The sequence below is a fragment of the Lissotriton helveticus genome, chromosome 3_1, assembly GCF_964261635.1.
Source record: "Lissotriton helveticus chromosome 3_1, aLisHel1.1, whole genome shotgun sequence".
Classification (NCBI taxonomy): Eukaryota; Metazoa; Chordata; class Amphibia; order Caudata; family Salamandridae; genus Lissotriton; species Lissotriton helveticus.
The window spans coordinates 932,864,835-932,882,267 of record NC_136061.1 but is presented as its reverse complement, the minus strand read 5'-3'; the positions used below and the strand labels follow the sequence as shown (position 1 = coordinate 932,882,267).

The 17,433-nt window shown below is 41.4% G+C and overlaps 1 protein-coding gene across 4 annotated transcripts in view; it reads left to right on the top strand.

Moving 5' to 3' along the window:
* The window catches only part of B4GALNT4 (beta-1,4-N-acetyl-galactosaminyltransferase 4), a 923,999-nt gene that overhangs the window by 478,301 nt on the left and 428,265 nt on the right, over positions 1-17,433 (top strand). Inside the window, exon 1 of one of the 4 annotated variants that reach the window (XM_078681276.1) lies at positions 7,662-7,927. The exons of the other annotated variants lie outside the window; for them this stretch is intronic. Coding sequence (XP_078537402.1) covers positions 7,853-7,927 — 75 coding nt within the window. The 5' untranslated portion in view covers positions 7,662-7,852. Of the gene's footprint in view, positions 1-7,661; positions 7,928-17,433 lie in introns of those variants that run through there. 4 annotated transcript variants of the gene reach the window in all.

The window sequence follows — 17,433 nt, the reverse complement described above, 5'->3', positions numbered from 1 at the left end:
GTATGTTTTGCTTTAACTTGATTTTGATTATTTTGCTGCATTACTCCCTACACTAGGGGTTTAACTCGATGATGCTCTCACTAGGCCCATAGATAATTAACTGTGCTAATTAAATTGTGACTGCTGTGCCCCAGTTTTGAAGTGATTGATTGTTCACGGAGATGGGATCCGGCAGTGTTTTCCCGTGCTGTCCTTCTGCCCTCTTTGCCACAGCCAGCATGCCTGTTAAGGGGTGCTGTTCTACCTCTCAACTTGGCCGCTATCATGAAGCAGCCCTATATGGATTGTCTGTGGAACCGTGTGATGTGTGCACTGTGCATCTCAGCGGGACTAGGAAAGCAGTTAAATTAGCACATGAAGGGAATCTTTGATATGTGAACCTCAGTGCTTCACCTAAGTTGAAGGCATGTGCAGTGGACCTGTTACCTCAAGAAAGTTTGGCCCAGATTTAATATTGGTTTATGCCTGCACTAGCATGGTGCAAAGTGACATCAGTGGCTTATTTGCCAGCACAAGAGTTGTTTTCAGAGCCTCAAATCTACTTTGTGCTACTTTGCATGAAGGGGGTATAACGGGGCAGATCATGTGTTTTGATGCAAAGCACAATCAACTAAGGTAGCTTGGCCAGATTTTGCATAAAAACGAATGCCTCACGGAAGCGGGCACAAACAAGGGTGAACACATTGAGGTCCTCCAGAATGCATGTAGATGCGTTGCATTTGTGCTAAAGTGCCCAGCACACATCCAATATGTCGGACTCTGTTGCGACTGCCTGTACATTGGAGTTTGTACTGGAAGGGTATGTCTCCGATATGAATCCTAAACAAGACAGGACACCCTCTGCTCTACACTATGGCCCGGGGCTGTGCATCGCACAATGCAGGTTGTTTGTGAACCAGCACAAGGGATCGTACTATCCACAGGCTAATCTTTGTAGATATGGTGTTGCGCTGTCTTTCGCCTTTGCATATAGCCATGCAGCAGTTTTGGATGCTACCCTGCGTTGCATGACATCTTAGTGAAGTTGGGTCTTTGTTGTCGAAAGCTAGGCATCATGAGCCAGTCATCACCAATGCATCCCAAGGAACCCTACATAACGAATGATGAAGGAAGTGATACCAGCTTCACGGGTCTTGCCATTTTGTTAGAAAGAATGGTAAACTTAATGTATCGATGAGCATTGTGCATAGGCCCCACCACTGGCCTTTGCTTTCATCATTTATTATGTTCAGTAACTCCTGCATGAGCGTTCTGTTAACATAGAAGATATCGGTGCTTGATTAGGCGAAGCAGCCTGCCGACAGCCCTGCAAGCAACCTCTATTTTGAGGGTGCATGGAACCCTAAATGTGATCCTTAATTACGTCCTCAGGCAGATGTTTGACCCCACAGTCCCTGTTGCCAATCTGCAAATGGGGCGACTTAACGGTCTCTTATGGCTTGAATGTGATACAGCAGCTTGAAGATGGTCCCTTCCGCTTGGCATAAAAGTAAAATGCAAAACGTAAAACCACATCTGTGCACCGTGCCAAGTGAAATTGACTTAACAGGTACGGTATTGGAGGTAAAACATGATGTTCCTATCCCTGTTGACGTTCTTACAGTGCAAGGACACCATTCATCGACCAACGTCCCACGGCAGTCACTCATGAGTTATAATCCATGAGTGACGACTTGTGTGGAAAGCTTGGTTCCAAAAGATTAATCATTAAGGTAAGCGAAAGAACCGTCCAATCAATGGCCACACGTGACTGTCACAGTATCTCAATATTTTAGGGCTACGAAACGTTCCCTTCACTAGAGGACAGTTGTCAAGAAACAAAAAAGTACCAGGAGGCCTAAACCAACATTGCATCGAAACAAAGTATAACAGTAGGTGTATGTCATCTAATCTGTAGGATTAACAATGACCAAATTGTATGTAAAGGGCCAAGTGAGGAAACCTCTGAATCAAAGACATATCGCCTAAGATCATGTGTTTTGGACAGGTGGCAGCCTGCAAACTGTCATAAAGATTTATACCCAAAAGAAATCCCCAAAGAATCTAGAAAATGGGCAAGCACTGGCACAGCATAGCAAACACAAAACTTTCACTTTTATTGTTATGTTTTTTCAGCTCTTTTTCTTTGGTCAGGAGCTCAAAGCGCCGGCACACTCCTTTGGAGTAGCCGTTGCGCTATAAAAGTTCCATTTTAACATAACATAACATAACAAAAGCCAGAGGTATGGTGATGAACGCCAGTCTTTTGGCTTAACCAGTGATTGTTTTTTTATGATGGTTTTTGCAAAACGTTATTGTCGAGGAAGCTGATGTGCAATAATCAACACAAAAAACTTGCTTTTAAGGAAAAAAAATGTTTTTGGTTTCTAAAAACATACATTGTCATAGTAGTACCTGGCAACTTAGGGAACTACTTTGCACGTAGATGTCTTGTGAAAGGTCATTAATAATGCTGTCACTCAGAGTGAAGTTAGCCAGTGGCTGAAGTGGGCTGCATCACTGTCTATGCCATAGTGGTCAGAAGAAAAATGAGAATGGCAAAGTAACAGACCAATGGATAAAGAGGGCTGGCTGAAGGCCCCTAAAAGTATATTACACATATAATTTTAGCAAAATCAAAAGGTCTTGACTAATTCTGGACTTCAAAACTATACTCAATAAGATAAGGATAAAAACATTCAAACATTATCAAGAAAACCACCCTGTAATACCTTTGAGCTGGGAGAGTGACACAGGCCAAATCAGCAATTAAGGAAGAATTCTATCCCACAGTTTATCAATTTGTTGAAGGTGAGCCATTGATCACCATCTCCACATGATTTGAGGAACATGAAACTTCCCTGCTGTCCGAAGAACCTAGGACAGTACTTCTACTCTTCTAAAAGACAATCTCTTGGAATAGTGGAAAGGCCACTGAACAACTGCCTAATCTGGAACCATATGACCGCAGTAAACTTGCAGCTATCTTCAAGTTCGCTACCAAAATACAATGCTGATAGGGTTGCCAGGGAAAATCAAAGCACGAAATCCACTGAAAAGATGTGGTGCTCAAGCAAACTCAACATCTAGGAAAAGACAGCAGGCAGTTTCTAGTAACATTCTGCCTCAAAGGAAGGACCATAATGGAAAGGGTAGCAAGAAACTGAATCAGGGTGGGCCTAAGTTAAACAACCCAAAAAGTCGAGTAGGAGTTTATGCATGCACCAAAGCCTGAAGCACAGTGAGCCCTAGTTTAGGAGTGGACAGAAGAAGATTCATTGGCCATATGGTGCTTACATTTAATGGTAATAATAATTTAAACTGGGGAACACACAGACACAAGAATCCATGCCACACGTTGGGATGCGTGACAAGGCCATGACTGTTCCAAAGCCCAGTGCCGATGCAACTTGCTTGAATACACAAAGATTTGTAGAGTGATTAGGGAACCTTCTATAGCAAAGAAGCAACTAATAAGACCATTAAATGACCCTGCAGTCCAAATCTGTAGATTGGGAGAAAGATGTAAACATATTTGTAACACGTGTGAATGCCATAAGGCAATTTGGCTCTGTGGAATCTTGGAGCTAGCTGTGTTGTGAGTGGGAAAAGAAATATTGTTTAGACTGAGCTCAGATTGGATAGTAAAGAGAAAGAATTTTAGGTCTTTTGTGAAACTGAGCTGGGTGGTCTGTGATTTTAGATAAAGAGGGAGGCTGTTTCAGAGTTTAGCTGTGTCGCCTATTAAGCTCCTGCGCACCATTTTGCCAACTTGAACTAGGGAAGGATGGCGTTTTTGGCAGAGGTAGAGCGCAACGCTCTGCAGGGGTATGCCATTGAAGGTTTTTTTAAATATTCAGATCCTGAGCCATTCAGAGCCTTGTGGGAGATACAGAGGGATTTAAATGTGATACGTTTTTCTATAGGAAGTCAGTGGAGCTTGTGTAGAGCCTGGTAGGCTGAATGGAGCTTTGGAATTCCTAGTAGCACCTGAGGGGCTGCATTCTGCAAAGTCTGCAACTTTCTTAGTAGTCTTTGTTGCATATTGAGATAGAGAATGTGGTAGTAATCGATTTTTGATAGAACCAGAGTGACAATCATTGTTTTTTGTAGATCATGGAGGATAAAAGGGAGAGTGCTTTTAACTGTTCATAAGGTGTTGAAGTCGGATGAAGTGAGCGGATTCACCTGAGCTCCGTAAGTGAGTTTGTCATTGAATACGACACCCAGGTTTCTGACCTTCTTAACGGCGTTCGAGAGTCACCAGGTTCTGCTGCCAGTAAGTGGGGGACCAGATCATGAAATAACATGCCCCTCCAAGGGTTGGGGAGAAATAATAAGTTCTGACATCACACACTTGTGCTCCAATATTCTAATACTGTACATATCAAACTATAGCTAACATTACCACTGACAGTTTGTAAGAAAAATACAGTGGGAAAGAAAAATGTCATAGACCATGATTTTAACATGTAAAAGAAAGAAGCCATGTCCATGACTTATTTTTTCTTATGCCAATGTCTCTGCAGCACGATGAATGACTCCAAACAAGTGTGCCCATCCTGAGCATGTTGCAACGCTCCTCGGTACTCCTCATAGGGAATCCAAAGGATTCTGAGTACAATATGAAATATGAAATGAAGCAAAAACATTATTTGCAAATACAATCAGAGCAACACTTTTCCAATTCAGAGCACTGCCAAACCTATTCCCCTGTTTTGCGAGATTTCTGCAATAAACTAGCAACACATTATCTAAAGAAAGTAGACACACTGGATTCCGATTCAACAATTTATCTAACAACCAAGATATGCAGGTACTCAATCTCCCATCTGTATGAGCCTTCAAAGATATTACAACCTCAGAATTTGAAGATCTACTCAAAGCTAGCAGCCCAGTTGGCTGCCCATCTGACCCCAGCCCTAGATACATTTTCAAAACGATTGTTCAGTCAACATCTGTATCTATCCCAGTCAGAAATATTATCGAAAGCTCTTTAAAAACAGGAACTTTCCCTCCGTTATTAAAGAAGGCACAGATACGCCCACTACTTAAGTAGAGCAACTTGGCCCCTCAAGACCGCAACATCTACAGACCAATTTCTAGTAAAACTTTCCTTAATAAACATGATTCTGCAGCGGGAGAGGTTCTGAATCTGCCCTAATCGCAATTTGAGATGATTTAAAACACATAATTAACAGTAATGGTGTAGCTGCGCCACTCCTCCTGGACCATTCAGCAGCTTTTGACACAGTACACAATACTTTGTAGACTGGAAGAAGTAAGGATAGATGGCATCGCTCTCAACTGGATTTCCTCTTCTAAATCTTATCAGCAATTCTTAACTCACCTGCTACAACTATGCAGAACACACATAGATAATTCTGAAACTGGAAAATCCCAAGGACATCGAAATATCAAAACTTAACATCTGCCTCATAGCTGTAGATCAATTGATGACTTAGAATCACCTCAAGCTGAATGCTTCAAAACTGAATGACTGACTAGTGGTGAATGGAAAAATGATGACCCTGTATCCATCTGGCCAGATGAACTAGGACTGCCTCAAAAAATAGCTACAAGTGTGAAAAATCTCAACCTTTTTTTGACTCTACATTTTCATGATTACTCAACATTTTCACAATAAAAATACTTAAACACATCTTTCCACTGCTTGAATTTCCTCATAAAGTACAAGTAACATCACTCGTCCTCTCCAAACTTAACTATGCTAACGGACTATATCATATCATTCCACTCTCAAATGTCAGAAGGCTACAAGGAATCCTAAATTCAGCAGCAAGACTACTTCTACGTGTAAATATACAAACCCACATCTCCTTGCTTCCGAAGACTCTACACTGGCTCCCAAATGCAAGAATATGAAACTGCTGTGCATCACACACACAGCTATCCTTGGAAAAGGACCAACATTAATTCAAGCAAAAATAACAAAATACTCCCAACCCAGGAACTTACATTTCATACTGGCACCATGTTGAATAATTCTGCTCACAGGAAGAAAAACATCGGTGGCACTATTTTCCCCATTCAAGAATCAAAACTATTGACTTCCATTCCTGCAAAGATCAGAGCCGCTGAAAATCACTTGCCGTTCAGAAGGAACTTTGGGAATAATTGGGTTATTCCAAGTGTGACAAATCCATACATTATCATTTTCTGCTTACATGCAGCTATCTACTCCTCAGGACACTCTTAAGTTCAACAAAAGTGTTAAAGCAACATAATCTCCTTATACACAGCCCCTAATATCAAGAAGAACCACATGCCACAAAGCACTTACCAGCTATGCCTTTGTCTAAAAAAACACTTAATGGAATGACCAGTGCAAGATCTTGGGATTGTTCACTCCTCAAATTCGCACCAGACAAACCTACAGGGCCTGCTAACCTGACATATCACATGACTTAGTACTCCACACTCAAAATAAAAGTACAAAGTCTACCAATTTCAATAATGTTCAATAGCTTAGTAAAAATGGATAGACTGTATCAATAATGTTAAATAACTAAGTTAAAAAAATGGATAGACTGTATTAACATTCAAATGGAACAATTTAAGACGCAACAGCTTATATCACATGCACGCAGGTAATAAACTTTTTTTTCTACTATTTATACTTCCAAAATAACCTCCATGTAAATTAAGCTAATTTACAGCTAGGAATAATTATCTCGTACTTATTTGGATGATGCTCTTTTTGCACCCCTTTCTTTGCCTGCCTTAATACTTTGGCAGTACCCTACTATATCATATGCCTTGTGCCTTACTCTCTACTATATGTCAGTAAACTAACCAAACCCCCTCCTTAGAAATCATAGCAACTATCATGAGCAACTATTCCTGTGATATCTAATCTTTTTTAACCCCTCTGCTCATCCCACCCCAATAAATCACAATTTATCTTTCTGTGCAACTTCTTCTTGCAATTTCACAATATTCACAATATCCAACCTCCTCTACCCTATGTACTTATCCCATTTTTGTAACTTGCATAAATTCACTCTATTATTCACACAAACTCTTATTAACTTAATCCATTTCTAGAAACTGGAGGACATACTTCAGTTTTGTCAGAGTACAAGAGCAACCCAATAACCAGCGAATTAACAACAATATAAACTGAATTATTTAATAACTTTGGGTTACGGAGTAGTGTGCTACCCACCGTAAGGTGCTTAAATTAATCAGGGGTAATAACCACTATATAAATGCAATTACAATACAATATGTTTCAGTTTCTTTGAATCAGCAAGTAATACCAACATTTTGCATCAATAGTACATGAACTTTCTTGCCACAGCGAGTCATGTGTAGAGTAAGCAGCATTTAAAAAAGTAGTACTTTTAGATGCGAATTGAATATCTAATAGCATGCTATAGGTGATCAGTAAGGATGTGACAATGATTTACTTTCAAACTTAAACAAGCATTGGCAAATCCAATAGATCTGGTGTTGCCCACCAGCCTTTTGGCAGTTCTTGTTTTGTCATGTGTCTTGCAAAATTGTATTTTGGGGGAATAGGCCCGGCCCTTATTAATATATAAAAAAATAATTTGCTACAGGCATTAAAGTGCATTGGCAGCAAACCTCTTGTCTTTGAGAAAGAAAGGAGGAAAGAAAGAAGGAAAGACAAAGAAATAAAATAGGACAGAGAAAGAAAAAAGGAAGGAAAGTGAGAGAAAAGGAAGGAAAGAGAAAGGCAGAAAGATGTCAAGTGAAGGAAGGAAAGAAAGAAGGAAAGAAAGGAAAGAAATTAAACAGAAGGAAAGAAAGTAAAAAGGAACGAATGGAAAAAAGGAAGGAAGGGGAGAAGGAAAGAAAGCGCAGCAAAGAGAAATAAAGAGAAGGAATGAAAGAAGGCAAGAGTGAAGGAAGGAAACAGAAGAACAAGAAACCGAGATGGAAAGGAAAATGCATAAAGAAGGTAAGAAATAAAAAACAAGCATTTGCTGTGCAATTTGTCTCGCCTCTGGGACCTTCTATGTATTTAGCTATGCAGCACATTAGCCTGGGTGCTGAAACATCTACTGTTCTTTAACATGGAGGGAAAGTAAGCAACAACCTGCGTGACACGCCAGGTATGGGAACACATGGAGAGAAATATTGCCTTTCAGTGGGAATGGTATAGTTGAAAGCTCTGTTTTTAATGTAAAATCAGGGCCTTTGGTGGCCATATCACTGAAAATACAAGATTTGAAAAAAATATTGTCTGCTCGTGGAAGACCATTTCTGTGGACTGGAATCCAGAGAATGCTAAAGTGAATCTGGTATTTTACTGACCTCTGCTGGTCAGTTTCTATCAAGACAGTTAAATAGAGGCAGTTGAACAGAAAAAAAGTCCCTAAGCGGAAGCAGACAAGTCCTAGGGCTGATCTCCAGAGCCCACAAAGTACATAATCATCATACATGCCAACCCTCCCGATTCAGGCGGGAGACTACCGATTTGATAGCTAGTCTCCGGCCTCCCGACTCTTGTATTGAAAAACCCGATTCCATGCGAATTGCAGAATGATCGGCTTGAGGTAACGTAGAGCTAAATTGAGTTCGGAAATGACCTCTGCTCTCTGCCCTTTCTCCCCCGCCTCCTGTAGTTGCCAATACATTATAACTTGAGCCCGTCCTAAAGCTATTGGCTTAATGTGAGCTTAGGCAGGCTCAGGGGCGAGGACTCCAGAAAGGAATTTTGCCTGGCTATGTCCTGCGTTTAAGTATTCCTCGGTGGGCTTCAGCAGGCACTAGGGTTTGGTTTCCTGTGACTCGAAGTAGGCACTGCCAGAAACCAGCTCCTGAAATATTGTCACACCCCCTTTGCCTGCCATAGCGTTTTTCTGTGCTCCTGACACACGATAAGGTAAGAAAAAAAGAAAAACACGTGAAATCTATCAGTAGCCCCTGGGAGAAAAAATGTGTTTCAACCAAGGTTTCTAACTCTGTTTATTTGAACTTTGTAAAACTATGAAAATTAAAATGTTGATGCCAATCTCTACCTCTGACATTAAAGCTTAACTCTTTGTCCTCAATTTTTTTTGGGGGGAATTAACTTTTTGGGGGGGGTCCGTTTCACCTAATGCTTACAAAAACAGAGTTTAGAACTCTGTTTTTGTTAGTGGCAGCAATGAAATGCTGGTTCTTCCTATACTCCAGATGTGGTGTTAGAGGCAGAGTTGCATACTTTGGAACTGGGGAACCAGTTTCAAGTCCCAGCATTGGTTCAACATCCTGTGATTATGGGCTAATCACTTAATCTACCCATGCCTATAAACAATGAATGGTGACATTGTGTAATATAGCTGGCGCTAATGTAAGGCACTCCAGTACTTTTGGGTCAGTTCATGCTACGTGAAAAATTAACAAAAAGGTAAAACCAAAGCCTTAGCACAAGTAAAGACAAATAGATACCTATTTAGGGGCCGATTTGTAAATTGTGCTTCCCTGTATAAGTTGTGTGATTTTAGGCAAATACTTTATTTCACCAAAACTCATTTTTCTTCAAGAGCGCTTATTAAAGCATTTTCAAATATGTGAGTTCAGAATATCAGTTAATCTGGGCAGTCTGTAGGTTTTACATGACACATGACTTGCCTTAGTTCACTAAAGGTTTGTGCCTCAAAACTATCACTTGTAAGTATTTCTTAGTACAATGCTGTAATGTGACGTTTTAATGTTAAAGCTTCTACATGTTACAGAAATTCACTTTCTTGAATTTTGAAGACATTTTGTCATATTTTACATGATATTTGTTTGTTGTATGATGTACATAGCAAACATTCTCACTGCTCAGCTCGTGCACGTGCCCTAAAAGCCAAGCCACACTCCTGGCTCAGCTCTCCCTGTTAATTTGCTGGTTCTCCTCTCTAAGAAAGCATTATCCTTTAATATCAGAAGCAGGTACCCATCTCCTGGCTGGCTGAATTGCACAGTGAGCAACTAGAAAATCGGGAATCATTGCTTTGTCCTTAATTCTTGGAGGGGGATATTATAGTCTGTGACATATATCAACATGTTATTTTTGGCAGTTTTACACAGCACAACCAAAAATAGGAGTTTGGGACCGATTTTGTTGCGCTAGCACTATCTATTGTGCGGCTGCTAAAAATAAAATGCTGATTGCCTGTTGCACAATCTCCCCTTTCAAGAATTAAGGACAAAGCATTAACATTTGATGTTAAAGATTGTACCCATCTGGTAGCTGAATTGCACAGCATGAACCTGAAAAAGTTGTAGATTAATCCCAACTTCTCTTCTCAACCAAAATGTCTTCCTGTATAGCTTCAGTGATTCATCGGTATTTTGATAACTTCCACCTTCTGCTTAACAGCATCCAGTAATGTGATTCTGTAGCCATTCCTTATGCACCCTTCTTCGTCGGGTATCTCTGTGTGGGATTATGAACATTCACTGATTTTGATGACAGAAGACACATAGCCAGATGTGTATTACACCTACCCTTTATTATAAATATGAAGAAAGTGGTATAAGAATCACAACTCAAGTTGACACAGTCAAGAGGACTTAGAATTGCTGGGGAACCAAGAAACCACCCAAGGTAAGTAGATAGGGATCCCACAGAGAGCGTGTGCGGTGGGCGAACACAACCGCGGTCTCCGAACAATTCAATGTGTATATTAGTGCACGGTGCAAACCGTGCTTTAATGTGCTCTCAATAGGTTTGTGGTAATTGAGTGTCATTGAGTGGTTGTGTGCCATGTATATTGTAATGCTGTGCATGACTTGGCATATTCTGAACAGTGACCCATGTCATATGACGTGTCATTCTGGAGATGCATGTATAAATTGTATGTCAGTGATTTTGTTATTCCCTGGTTTCACAACATGTGAGCATATTTGAAATGCGCTATATTTTATTGTTTGTAATTTCATCCGTGTATTTATTCAATTTATTTATTGTAGTTTAGGTTTATGTCATTTAGGGTGATGGTTTTTCTTCCATGTCTAGGTGAATTAGATTTTTTTTAATTTACTTTATTAATGTTTGCCTTTCTGCTATTAGTGTTATATCCAGTCTGCATTGGTTTTCAGAGTGATTCTCTTGCAGTGCATGTGAGTGGCTTACTCCAAGGCTTGGCTAGAGTAGATTTGAGCCTGTCTGGGCAGTTGTACTGCTTGAATAGCTGTAGGTGTAACTTATGAGCACTGGGTCTGCCTTACACTTTTGTAATAGTGGTTATACATATTCATGCCCTCCTTATTCCCCCTTACTTTTTGTACTTTTCCCTTCTTTTCTCCCACTTTGTAGTAGGTATTGTTTATTTTTCTGACACTCCCCCGCCCTGGCTACTCCCACACATACTACAAAGTAGTAGGTCTACGTGTACCTGAGTTCTGCTTGTAGTGGTAGGAGCCCTCCGAGAAATGCAGCAGATTGAGGTGAAAATCTACAGTGTGGATTTTGGCAAATAGCACTTAGTTTTTACAGACGTAGTACTACAATAGTATTATTCTGAAACTCGTAAATTGCCTATTGTTTATAGTTTTAACATTCGTAGTCTCTATGGCCCAAACGTAAATGTTATCAGTGACCGTCAGAGGCAATTAGAAGAATTGGAGGACAGTCACACAAAGCAAATGTGCGCCTTCATCCAAAGCAGTTCTGAATTACCTTTGGGTCGCGTTCCCACTCTAAACACTAACACTCTATGAAGTGCAGAGTGACTCTGCACTTTAAAGAGTGTTAGTGTTTATAGAGTGAGAACGTAGACTGGTGCAGAAAATGTTTCTCACTCTGAAGCTACAGGCCCTGCCACGCGTGACGCCCCTCTGAGAAGCATACACACTGAGTGCCAGCACTGGGCCTAGCTTCAAAAACCTGACAATAGAAATGTTTCTGACGCTAGGCCCTTCTGGCACGCAGAGTGCATAGTGGTCAGAGGTGCGTGTCACTGGCAGGGCCTAGCTTCAGAAACATTTCTATCTACATGTTGTTTTTTGATATCCCTTTATTAATGTACACTGCACTTTCACAATACTTTATCAATATTCTTGCTTCTCAAATTTGCTTGAAAATTCACCATTTACCCACTCTTTTTTCAAAATGTTCTCTGGGGTGAACCCCCAAACCCTCCTTAAGCTATTCAGGCTCGCAAGCTGTGCTCGCTCGCTGCAGTGCACTCCCACAGATGTTTACAGCCCACAACTTTCAAATGCCACCAGTCACCACTGCCTCCAATCTATTTTATGTTACGCCCGACCCGTTTCGTGTTACGCGTTATTCAGGTCTTTCCGCCCGCGAATATTTCTCCCTCTTATCGAAGTTGAAATGTTGGCATGTATGAATCATATAAGTATAACCTAATGTGAAAGATAGCGAAATGAAAAAATGCAAGAGTGAAAGAAAGAAGGTAAGAAGTAAAGGGATAGAAAGAAAAATAAAGAAGAAACAGAAATGAAGGAAAGCAGGAAGAAAATAATTTAGGGAAGAAAAAAGATGAGAAAGAAAAAAGTCAAAAGAGAATAGGTTAATACAGAACAGTTTCAAATGGACACAATCTGGTATGCTATGAAATAACAGTAGTCAGAAAAGCAAACACTCCAAAAGGAATTTACAGCAGCATTGGCATGAGATGGAATCTGATAAAGATGCTATGTGCATTAGAAGCGCCCTGCTATCACATCAGGTTCTAAACACACAGGCAACACTAAAGTAATTATAAAGTAAAAACAGAAACACTGGCACTGAAGGGAACTAGCGTGTGTGCGGATGCTCTCCTTCTGAGAGAGAACAATGCAATCACTCAAAGTAAGGTTAGCTAGTGTCATAAGTAGGCTGACACACTGCCCCTTGCTATATGCTGAGTGAGCAGAAGCAAAATGTAAATGACGCAACAAAAGACCAATGGTTGAAGAGAGGTGGCTGAAAGTCCCTATCTGACATATTTTAATAAAATCAAAAGGTCGAGGCCAACGCCAGACCTAAAAAAGCATTGAAAGCTTATGATTTTTGATTATTTATATTAGGGCGCTTTTATTCTAAAAGATATACATAAAGCATTGATCCATCATAGCATTAACAATAATTATGCATCGTTCTGCTATGTCCATGACTTTGACATCGTGTAAAAACAGTAAATCCATGAAAGGGCAAGGTGCCATAAGGACTGCTAGAGATGAACAAGGTCTTTAATATCCAGATCGTGACTGGTAGCTTATACTACTAGGAAATAAAGTAGTGCCAGAAAAGGCAATTCACCAGGGCCCGGTACTTAACCTGAAATTCTGAAAGAAAAATGACCTAGCCAAGGTCCAAGAAAAATAGCCCCATTTCAAAAACAAAGAATAGCTTATAACAAGCATTGGCAATGCCAATAGGTCTTGCTTTAATTTACTATAACATTCAAGTAGAGGAGTAGGCCTAACAGCTAGGGCAGTCAACCTCGAATCTGGGGAACTGGGTTCGAGTCTCTGCAATGACACTGAACATCCTGTGATTCTTGGCAAATCACTTAATCTCCTGTGCCTAACAAAAATGAATGTTTGTCCTCATGTAATGTAACTGGTGCTATGTAAAGCACTCTGATACCCGATTCAAGTCAAGCTCGCGCTATGTAAAACTCTGCAAAAAAAATAATAATAATTCAAACTAAGGCATGCACCAAGCTATCTGTGTTTCATGTGTCATCACCTAAACAGTCATGTCACTTAATTTGCACTCATAAAATGCACACCACTCACTCTACATTCACACAGGCACAGTGCTCAGCCTACATTCAAACAGTATGCTGCCTGCGCTCACACAGCACTCAGCCTACTCTCACACAAATCTCAGCCTACACTCACTAAATGTTGTGGTTGCCCTATAATTGCATAGAGACAACATTAAGAGGAACAACATTCCTGATACTCACACATACGGAGGGCTTGCTTACCCTATGCTCGCAGACAGAGCTCTTGTCCTAGGCTCACACACCGCAGGCAATACAAAGCTGCACTCACAGTAGACACAACACTCACCCTACACTTACTCAGGGCTCAACCTACCCTCACACGGCTATCACCCTGCACTCAGTAACACAGCGCTCACTCTACCTTCACAGGCTGAGGACTCATCTTACCCTCACATAGCCCCAGCACTCCCATGACACACTCACAAGCACGGCACTCTTATTGGTACAGCGCTCACCTCGAGGCACAGTGCTCACCTCACAGTCACATTCGCATTACACTCGACCTCACTCCCACAGCCACAGTACTCGCCCCTCACTTGCGATTTTTTGGCAAGGCTGATCTCATTTTAATGAGACTGTATGGGCACTTCTCAGTAGGACTGCTGCACTTCTCAGAGGTATTCATTAGCAGTGCACAGTAAGGAAACTTCAGCTGATGGCTCTAGAAGACCAGCATGCACATGACTGTACAAGCATTAACACACCAGTGGGGAGCAGCATGTTTGCAAGGACAGTTCCACAATGCACTGCCATCGGTTGAGGATGTGGATGTGGATGGTAGGGGAGAGGTCACAGTGAAAATGAGATAATGCCACGCACAGAGCCTGAACGAGGAAGAGCCAGCTAAGAGGCGTACAAATGATAAAGTGGGCAAGCACATGGCAGGGCCCACTGTATGCAAGGGGGCAGTATACTGCTAGACTAAAGAGAGGGAAAGGGAACTTAAACAGGTCCTGCTGGATACACAGAGCAGCATTTAAGGTGAAGATTGCATGTGCTGTGCAGAGACTGCATTCAAATGGCAGAGTGCCAATGCAAAGGACTGAGAAAGCAAGCACAAGGTAAGGAAACTTGGCTTCTCCAGGGCAAGGAGATTGTACACCATTAATGCAGCATTGAAACAGCAAACATGATGTGGGAGCACACGTAGGAGATGAAAAGCAACCAGAGAAGCAGGTACAGGCAAGGAGGATAATCACAGGGTGGGAGGATCAAGGTGACATGATTAGTACAGGTGAAATATGTACATGCCAGGAATTGTGCAGAGGGCTGGGCAGCATTATATGGTATGTGGGGACAACACAGGCTGGTGAAGTATGCAGTAGAGGCATAGTACTGGGGCCTGCAGCCCCGGTGGCGCGGGGGAGAGGGGCAACCCTCCAGTAGGCTTCCAACCCTTCAAGGGCCAATTAATGTCTGTGTATGGGAGACTCTGGGCCCTCATCACATTCTGCCAGAGGCCCCATCCTTTTGCGTTCAGCCACTGGTATGTAGATGTCATGCATATGGTCGGAGAGAGACACTACTCTGTGAGTCCTGGGAACTAGCACAAGCCAGTCTGGAAGCTTTCAAGTATAAAATATGTATATGTTAAAGTTCTGCTAAGTGGAAATACATTATATTAGACACATTGGGTGGAAAGGCTTGGCTTAGGTCTCCAAAACGTGTATCTTTAATAAACGTTTAATACATTTGGTTTCAGATCAATGCATTATGTGTGTATGTATGGGGTATTTATATAGCACAGACCTAGCTGAAGAGCAAGGAGACAGTCAACATGTGGCAGGAGGAGTAGATGGTGGACTGTTATTGTATCATGATGTAGTGTTTTTAAAGAGTTGACTATTCTGCTGTTTCCCAAGGTAGTGCTGATTGGATCTGTCCAGATGGATATTGGGATATCCTTCTAGATCTTTGGTGCATAGATAGGAAAGACGTTTTAACTTGTTTTTTTGTCCTTGCTTCGGGTGCTGAGAGCCACTACAATTGGTGTGCTTATCATCCAAGCAGGCAGGGTTGCCAGTCGTATGTATGTGGTTTTTCTGTAGTGTGACTCTAGCCAAAAGGCAGCAGAGCTGGTTTGTTGACTGGTAATGCTTGGTAGATGATCCAGCTGGTTTTGAAGATGGAACAGACTGGTAAGGGGAGCCAATGGAGTTCCATCAGGTTGGAAAGATGTGGTCATAGTTCTTTAGGCTCTCATACGGTGTCCTGCAGCATGTAGAATACCCTTAAGGGGGGGGACCTGTGTGAATTAAAATTACAGGATGGTTTACCTGACCTGGGGTGTAGAGAATTCTTAAATCTGTCTCTGGGGTGTTGTTTAAGAACCTGAAGAAATGAGGTAGCAGGATAAGGCATTGTCATATTCACCCATAGCAGAGATGGAGCTTGTATGATGCAGACTGGATTTATTTTTATTTTTGTTTTGTTTTATATAGCGCAAACTCACCCGAAGGTATTGGAGCGCTTTACATGAGCAGTAGTTACATTGCACATGGACACATACATTTTTGGTAGGGTCATTGAGATTAAGGAATTTGCCCAGAATCACAGGATGTTGAACTGAGGCTCGATCCTGTTCTCCCAGTTCCAAAGTCTGCAGCTCTAACTCTTGCAACATACTTAAGGCAGAGAGAAAGTGCAGAAAGAGTAAAAGGGGGAGAGTGGAAAGGAGAGGCAGAGCTGGGGCGGTTAGATAGAGAGGTAGAAATAGGAGGGATCCAGAAGAAGAGCAAAATGGTAGAAGTGGAGGCAGAGGGATGAGGTAAAGATAGAGGGGTGGGAGAAGAGGACAGTCCGAGAGCAGAGGGAAACGTGGTAGAAAGAGGGGAGTTAGGCAGAAAGACCAGTGAGGCGAAAAGAAGGGTGAGATGGAGTCAGAGAGGTGAAATTATGAATAAGATTTTAAAAATAAGATTTTAATTATTATTTTAGATTAACGTTAACCGTACATTGGGTGAATTTTATATAATTTCTTAACCATGTGCTGGCCAAATGTAATTGTAGATTAGATTAGATCGCTTTATTACATTAGAGATGGCAGTCATTAGTGTTCTTTACTAGATAATGATTAGAAGATTTCAGTCTCCCGGAGTGACGTATTTGATGATTAACAGAGATTGGTCCTCTTAAGGGAGGAGGTAACGCTAGGAAAATTGTTTATTACAGTATTCTTTCGTAACCAAAGATAGGGGTATAATGAAAAATGTATTATGTACTGTGTGTAAGGTTGGATAATTATAGGGTGTAACCTCTTGGGTTTTAATACTGTTTTTTTATGAATTAATGTTTTATTGTAATGTTATGTGGAATTCTTCGGAATTACAAATCATAATAAAATAAATTGATTGATTGAATGAGAGTTTGCAGAAGCATAAGAGTGAAGAGAGGCAGAGGAAGGCGGTTTGATGGGAGAAAACCAGATAAGAGGAGTAGAGGAAGGAGGAGGCAACATGGGGTATCTGGTGAAGGAAGCAGAAAACGCTACAAATTAAGCCTCTGGCTGACACCCTTGTATAGAGGTTGAATGGAGCTGGACTGCTGCCGAGCATAGGGGCCGGGGCTGGCCTTTAGCTTGTGCGAGCTGGGGCCAGGATGCCAATTTTCTGAGGGGTGCAAGGAGCTGTGTGCATTAACGTGACAAAGGTGCCCTTCTCATCTTGCTCCAGCCTTGTCCTTGTCCCTGCCCGTTCATTTCTATCTGATTTCCGAGTTTAGAGTTGTTTGAGTCCTTCATTATCATATG